This window comes from Eimeria necatrix, genomic scaffold, assembly GCF_000499385.1.
Source record: "Eimeria necatrix Houghton genomic scaffold, Enh_scaff199, whole genome shotgun sequence".
Lineage (NCBI taxonomy): Eukaryota > Apicomplexa > Conoidasida > Eucoccidiorida > Eimeriidae > Eimeria > Eimeria necatrix.
The window spans coordinates 35,823-43,657 of record NW_013655109.1 but is presented as its reverse complement, the minus strand read 5'-3'; the positions used below and the strand labels follow the sequence as shown (position 1 = coordinate 43,657).

Here is a 7,835-nt window from a genome sequence, read left to right as displayed (position 1 = left end):
ATATATATATATATATATATATATATATATATATATATATATATATATATATATATATATATATATATATATATATATATATATGCAATTATAAATAATAAATATTTACTTGCAATTATTTATAAATGCTTATTTTCTTTTAATGCAAATCTTTACACAAATGCGCACTTGTACTTATATGCATGCATGCATAAAACAACAAAGCGGCGGCGGGTTGGAGTTGAATTAATTTCCGAAATTAAATCAACTCCGAAGAATTAAATCCCCTTCAATTGCATTTCCAAAAGAATTAAATCTCCTTTAATTGCATTTCCAAAAGAATTAAATCTAATTTAATTGCATTTCCTAAAGATTTAAATCTCATCAAACCAACAAAAAGCCCTCGGACTCCCGGGGGCCCCGAAAGCCGCATGCGTGGGGTGTCTCGGGAGCTGGGATCGTCTCCAGCCCCACACTTTGGGGTGTACGTACACCCCGCGGCCCCACACCCTCGCCCACCAACTCTTCCGAGTCTCCAGCAGCAGTTTCTTTTTTGTTTTTATTCCAGAGGGCCCCGAGGGTCCCGAGGGGCCCCAGGGCCCCCAGCCCCCAGGGGCCCCAGGGGCCCCCGGGGGGCCCCCCCGGGGGCCCCCCAGCAGCGCCTGCATGCAACTAAAAGCCAAATTAAAAGGAAAAAAAGAAAAAGTGCCAACAAATTCCAAAAACGAAAGCCCAGGGGACTCCAGAGAGTGCCAGTGAACTCCGCGGGGATTCGAATGGCCCGAATGGGGGGGTAGGAGGGCGGGAGCGGGTCTCGCGGGGCCTCTGCTGCTGCTGCTGCTGCTGCTGCTGCTGCTGCTGCTGCTGCTGCTGCTTGGCGCGCGCTGCGCTTGGAGGCGTGCAGCACCTGGTGCAGCAGCTGCCCCGACTCTGCGTCCACGAAGTTCATTCGAATCTCTTCTTTGGAGACTTCCGTGAAAACAAATCCATGAACAGTTTGTTGAAAAAGACAATTCGAGTTTTTGCAAACTGCTGCTTCTTTGCTGCAGCTGCTGCCCAGCAGCGCAGCAGCGCAGCAGCGGGGGCCCTTCGCGTGCAGCTTCGACCCCGACCCGCTTATCACCTGCTCCAGGGGGGCCCCCGTCTTCTCGGGGCCCCACAGCTGCAGCAGCAGCAGCAGCAGCACAGCAGCAGCAGCACAGCAGCAGCAGCAGCAGCACAGCAGCAGCAGCAGCAGCACAGCAGCAGCAGGGGGAGGAGGGAGTTAGGGGCAGCAGTTTGCAGGGGTTCGAGAAGCTCTTTGGGCGCTAACATCTGCCGAGAACAGCAAACCCTAAACCCTAAACCCTAAACCCTAAACCCTAAACCCTAAACCCTAAACCCTAAACCCTCGACTGCGAAGGCGCGGCTGCGCGCACAGAGCGCGCCCCACGAGCCAGCGAGGGTTTGGGATTAAGGGTTTGCAGGGCGAGGGGAGGGAGGGGTTGCGAGGGTTTGCAGCTAGGGTTTAGGGTTTAGGGTTTACCTGGAAGTGGGACAAAAGGTGTTCGTGGCCCGCAAACAAAACATCAACATGATGCTCCAGAAAAACCGGCAGCAGCAAATTTTGAAAAGAAGGAATGTTTCGAATTTGCGTAGCTTCCGTGAACAGCGGGTGGTGTTGGTGCACGAAGACCCAGTCCGCTTCTGCTGCTGCTGCAGCCACACGCGCCAAACCCTAATTTAGGGTTTAGGGTTTAGGGGGAGGGTTTGGGGTCTAGGGAGTGTGGTTTAGGGCTTAGTAGGGCTCCCGTGGACAGCGGGTGGTGTTGGTGCACGAAGACCCAGTCCGCTTCTGCTGCTGCTGCAGCCACACGCGCCAAACCCTAATTTAGGGTTTAGGGTTTAGGAGGAGGGTTTGGGGTCTAGGGAGTGTGGTTTAGGGCTTAGTAGGGCTTCCGTGGACAGCGGGTGGTGTTGGTGCACGAAGACCCAGTCCGCTTCTCTAAACCCTAAACCCTCAAACGAGGGTTTAGGGTTTAGGGTTTAGCTCGCAGCGAAGTTCTGGGTGTTTATTGTTGCTAAAAACCCCAAAGTCTCTTTTAATTAAAGCGTTGTTAATTAATTAAAGTCTATTTAATAAATAAAAGTTTAATTAATTAAAGTTTATTTAATTAAATAAATTTTAATTAATTAATTAGAGTTTATTTAATTGAATAAAATCTTTTTTAATATTTAAAAGTCCCTTTTGAACAATTTGAAGTCCTTTTTACAATTATTTTAAATGAATTAAAAGTCTTTTTTAATTAATTTAAATCTTTTTAAATTAATTTAAATCATTTAAGTGAAACAAAGTTTTATGAAATAAAATAAACTCCTTTTAACAAATTTAAACCATTTAAATGAAATATTATTAAATGAAATAAAGTCCTTTAAATAAAACGAATTATTTAAATTAAATAAAATGTTATCAAATAAAATAAACTCCTTTGAATAAATATGAATCATTTTAAATAATGTTTAAATGAAATAAACTCCCAATAAACACAAATCATTTTAAATGAAATAAAGCTTAAAATAAAATAAACTTCTAATAAGCATAAATCATTTATTGAAATAAAGTTAAAAATAAAATAAACTTCTAATAAACGTAAATCATTTAAATGAAATAAAGTTTTAAAAGAAATAAAGTCCTCACCAGCCCGCAGCACATCTTTGAGAAAAGTCATTTGTTCTTCCACGAAAATGGAATTGGAAAGAAATATATTTGAGTCCAAATGAACATTAACAATGGTCACTGAACTGGTTTCGGGTGTACGTACACCTCGCGCCGGCTCCTGCGCAAAAAAGCGCAAACCCCCAAACCCTAATTTAGGGTTTAGGGTTTAGGGTTTGCGCTCGGCGCTTCCCGCGCGCGCGCGCCAGTCCCTAAACGCTTTGCTAAACCCGCCGACGCAAACCAAAGCCCTTCTCCAGACGCCAACCCACAATCTACGCAAACCCTAATTTAGGGTTTAGGGTTTAGGGTTTGGACGCACTGTTACGGAGCCCCTTTTGAAAGGAGAATCCTGCAGATGCACCGGGACCTGTCTGTACACCAGACGCGTGTAGTACCAGGGATTTGGAAAGCGCCATCGGACATTTGCTGCTGCAGCAAAAAGCACATTTGCTGCTGCAGCAAGAAACATTTGCTGCTGCAGCAAAACATTTGCTGCTGCAGCAAAAAACATTTGCTGCTGCAGCAAAGAGCACATTTGCTGCAGCGGCAAAAAGCACATTTGCTGCTGCAGCAAAACACACATTTGCCGCTGCAGTTCGCTGCTGCAGGAAATGGACTTCTGCTGCTGCAGGATAAAAGACATTTGCTGCTGCAGCAAAAGGAGATAATTGCTGCTGCTGCAGGAGACATCTGCTGCTGCAGCAAAAGGAGACATTTGCTGCATTCAAGCGGTTTGCCAAATAACAAAAGACAAAATTAGTTTTAAAGACCTTTTGATTATTAAAGAGACATTTAATTCAAAAAGGAGACAATCCATTCAAAAAGGACCCCTTGAGGACTGCAGCAGCAGCAGCAGCAGCAGCAGCAGCAGCAGCAGCAGCAGCAGCAGCAGCAGCAGCAGGAGTCTCAGAGCGCGGATTGGAGCGGTGTGACCCTTTTTCTTGCGGGAATTTTCGCGAGGAGTTCGAAAAAAGGGATATTAAGTGCTCAATCGATCGAAAAGTTTGTCTTTTTTTGAGAAAAAGTTTCAAACTTTGACCCACAATTGAAGTCCTGGGGGCCCCGGCAGCCGCGGCAGGCGGCGAAGAAGTGCTCGACTTGGGCGTCGGGCGAAAGCTGGTAGTCGTGGTTTCCCAGAATTGGAAAAAAGGCCACCTGGGAGAAATAAAAAGCCAAAAAGAGGAAAAAAAGAAAAGAAAATGACAGAATTTGAAGCACTAGCAGCTGCAGCAAAAGGCTGCAGTCGTCTCTGGTGAGAAGCGCGGAAAAAATGATGCAAAAAAATCCAAAAACCAAAAAAAACGAAAAAATAAAACCCAAAATTCGCACAAGAATCAAAATAGACTGCAAACCCTAAACCCTAAACCCTAAACCCTAGACCCTAAACCCTAAGCCCGAACGCTTAAGCCCCCATACACAAACCCAAAACCCTAGACCCTCAGCCCTAAACCCTAAACCCTCAGCCCTAAGCCCCAAACCCTAAACCCTCAGCCCTAAACCCTAAAGCCTCAGCCCTAAACCCTAAACCCTAAACCCTAAACCCTAAACCCTAAACCCTCGCTCACGCGTCTGAGGGCGGGGTGTCCGAAGGGCTCTTCGAAAACACTTTCGAACTCTTTGTCTTGAGGTGTCTGTACACCTGAAGGGTAAAAGTTGTCTCCCAAAAGAGACACAAAAGAGACCGGCAGCAAAGAGCTCAACTCCCCTATTCGGCGAGTCACCTGCGCGCAAACCCTAAACCCTAAACCCTAAACCCTAAACCCTAAACCCTAAACCCTAAACCCTGCGCCCTAGGCGCTACGCCCCGGTTGCTGGCTGGCCGAGAGCCCTGCGGGGGTGTGAGAAGCCTCGCCAGATGCGCCTAAACTCCAAACCCTAAACCCCAAACCCTAAACCCCAAACCCTAAACCCTAAACTCTAAACCCTAAACCCCAAACCCTAAACACGGTTGGCCGAGAGCCCCGCCTAGACCTTAGAAGCCCCCCAGATGCACCCAAACCCCAAACCCCAAACCCCAAGCCCCAAGCCCCAAACCCTAAACCCTAAACCCTAAACCCTAAACCCTAAACCCTCGCCTGGTGGAGTCCGTTGGAGAGCAGCCCCGTGTCTCCAACTGCAACAAAGTAAACCCCTTTGGAACCATCTCGAACTCTTTCTGCTGCTTCTGTCCCTTCGCAATTAAAATTAAAATTTAAATTTATTTTTTCTTTCGACTTTGCGCAGCGCAGCGAGTCCAGCGAGTGCTGCCACAGCGCAGGGGGGTCCACTGCAGCAGCAGCAGCAGGGGAGAGGCCGAGCTCGTTGCTGTTTCTTCAGCTGCTGCTGCTGCTGCTGCTGCTGCTGGGGATCCTGCTGCTGCTGCTGCGTCTGCTGCTGCTGCTGCTGCAGGCGGGGAGCTCAGCGGCGGCAGCTCCAAGTTGCCGCTGGTTGCTGCGGCTTCTGCGGACTCTGTGCCCCTCTCCTCGCTGCTGCTGCTGCTGTTGCTGCTGCTGTTGCTGCTGCTGCTGCTGCTGGTGCTTGTGCTGGTGGTGCTGTTGCTGCTGCTGCTGCGATGTGCAGCGAGAGGGGGAGCTGGGGTGGCTGTGGGCGTTGCTGCTGCTGGCGCTGCTGCTGCTGCTGCTGCTGCTGGCGCCGCTGTTGGTGCTGCTGTTGGTGCTGCTCTTGCTGCTGCTGTTGCTGCTGCTGTTGCTGCTGCTGCATGCAGCGGGTCTGGGGCGTTGAGGAGGGCGCAGAAGAGGGGGAGAGCCAGGAGCTTCATTTGCTTCTTTTGCTGCAGCTGGGGAAAGTGGAAGTTTGGAATTTGAATTTTTGTCTCAAAAAGGACTATTTAGGCTCTTTGGCAACTATTTAGAAGAAAATAGAAAAGAAAAGTGCAAAGAAAACCCCCAATTCGGCAGAGTCCGGCGCTGCAGCAGCAGCGGCGGCGAGAGCAGCAGCTGCACTTGGGGTGTACAGACACCTCAGCGCGCGAAACCAAACCCGCGGCGACCAACTCCAGCCTTCAGTTTTTCCTTTTTGAATTTATTTTTTGCGTTTTTTAACGCAATTTCATTAAAAGGGATTAATTTGGCGGGTTTGGCGGCGAGAGAGCCGCGGGAAAGGTCTGGCTGGCGGGCGGCGGCTCTGCGGGGAGGCGCGCGGGCTGCTGCTGCCTCCGGCTCCCTCGAAAGCAGAAATAAGCAACTTTTTGGCTTTTATTTCATTAAAATGAAATTCCCGTTCAAAGAAATCCAAAAAACTTCCCGGCTCCGCGAGATTCCCGCAGAATCCTCCTGGCGACCGCACTCACCACCCCTGCCGCTCACGCCGCCACCGCTGCGCATGCAGCTCCTCTTTTCGAACTTTTTTCTTTTTAAATAGTCTTTTTTTACTTTTGAAAGTCCTTTTTATCTTTTTTCCGCTTTTTTCCGCAACTTTCGCCGCAAAAGGCGCTCGCGGTTCGCCGCCGCGCTCGCGGGCGCGGGGTGTACAGACACCGCGCGCTGGCTCCAGCGCCGCCAGTTCAACTTCGCCACAGACAACACTCTCGCCATTTAATTCATTTCTTTTCATTTATTTCTCTTTTTAATTCCATTAAACTCCCAACACTCTCAAGAAGAAAAGATTTAGCCGCGCCTTCGCGCCCCCAGACACTCCGCAGCAAAGGAGAATTTGTGTTTGGCAACTTTTCGCAAAAAAGGTCTTTAAATGCCTTTTTTTTCCTTTTCTTTTTTTTTCAAAAAATAAAAAACAATTATTTCTTTTTTCTGCTTCTTTTCGTGTAATTACACCCCAGAATCAGCCTCGGGGCCCTCAAAAATCCTTTTGGATTTTTTTTTCATTTCATTTTTCAAGTCACTTTATTTGCAACTTTTCCTTCTTCAGAAAGTCCTCAGGGGCCCCGCAGGAAGAAATAAATAATTCCATTTCTAAAATGAAAACAGAAATAAAATAAATAAAAATCAAAAAGGAAATAAATGAAAAGTGCCAACAAAGAAACCATTTGTGCTATTTCAGTTAGCCTCTAGGGCCGAGGGTTTGGGGTTTAGGGTTTAGGGTTTAGGGTTTAGGGTTTAGGGTTTAGGGCTCGCAGCCTTATTGAGTGTTTGCATTATTCCCTACTGTTTCCATTATTCCCATCGTTGAATTACTTCTGTTTCTTTTTTCATTTTTCAATTTAATTAATTTAATAAAAGTTTGTTTGTGACTACAGATGTTTTAATTTTAATTTTAATTTTAATTTTAATTTTAATTTCTATTTTGTTCCCGAGTTTTGCTCTTATCCAAAATCAATGATTTTTTATAATTATTTAAATTCAAAATTCTCTTTATTGTTTAATTCGTTTTATTATTTTCAGAGAAAACTCCCCTTCAACTATTTTCCTCTTTAGCCATTTTTAATCTTAGTCTGTTTTTAATTTATTCAATTATTATTTTTCAAATTATCTCTGGACATTTCTTTCTTTCTTTATTTCTTTATTTCTTTTATTTGAAGATCGAAAGCCCTTCTAAATACCTTTTTGGAATAATATCTTTTTATTTATTTCTTTTTCGAAATAATTCTTTTTAATTTATTTATTTTCAAAAAATTTTTTTCACTTTTTGCCAACTTGCAAGACTTGGGGTGTATCGACAGCAGAGCTCGCGGGCGGCGCGGCGCATGCAGAGGCGCCAAATAGTTTTATTTTAATTTTATTAAAAAATAAATAAAAATGAAATTAAAAATAAATTAAAATAAAAATAAAATGAAAGAATTCCTTTTCCGCGTTTACACTGGACACCGCGTTGAGGTGTACAGACACCCGGGGCGGCGCAGCGACGCGGGGCGGCGGCGGCAGCAGCAGCAGCAGCAGCAGCAAAAGAAATATGGGAATTATATTTAATAAAACGAACAAAAATAAGAAAATAAATAATAAAAAGAAAGAAAAATGAATTTAAATTCAAGTTTCCCGCGCAGGGGCAGCAGGGCTGCTGCTGCTGCTGCTGCTGCTGCTGCTGCTGGCGGTGGGGTTGGCTGCGGCGCTGCTGCTGCTGCTGCAGCTTTTAGATTCATTTTTAATTCAAATTTTCCTTTTTTTTGTTTTAATTTGAAATTAAAATAAATAAAATGACGCTGGCGATCTTCGGGGAGAGGCAAAGCGGCGAGGACGTCCGTTCCGCCAACGGTGCGCAGCAGCAA

The 7,835-nt window shown here is 45.8% G+C and overlaps 2 protein-coding genes across 2 annotated transcripts in view; one reads left to right on the top strand and one right to left on the bottom strand.

The window, feature by feature from the left end:
- Window positions 1–2,752: 2,752 nt before the first annotated feature.
- Window positions 2,753–5,435, bottom strand: ENH_00025970 (serine/threonine protein phosphatase, putative; the record flags this gene model as incomplete). Its single annotated transcript, XM_013584692.1, has 6 exons — window positions 2,753–2,795; window positions 2,984–3,106; window positions 3,721–3,832; window positions 4,243–4,398; window positions 4,608–4,712; window positions 4,892–5,435. The coding sequence occupies 6 exons, from the start codon at window positions 5,433–5,435 to the stop codon at window positions 2,753–2,755; spliced, it is 1,083 nt and encodes a 360-aa protein (XP_013440146.1).
- Window positions 5,436–7,763: 2,328 nt separating this feature from the next.
- Window positions 7,764–7,835, top strand: part of ENH_00025960 (TCP-1/cpn60 family chaperonin, putative) — a gene marked incomplete at both ends in the record, with an annotated part of 4,952 nt that continues 4,880 nt past the window's right edge. Inside the window, one exon of the mRNA XM_013584691.1 lies at window positions 7,764–7,821. Coding sequence (XP_013440145.1) covers window positions 7,764–7,821 — 58 coding nt within the window. The remainder of the gene's footprint in view (window positions 7,822–7,835) is intronic.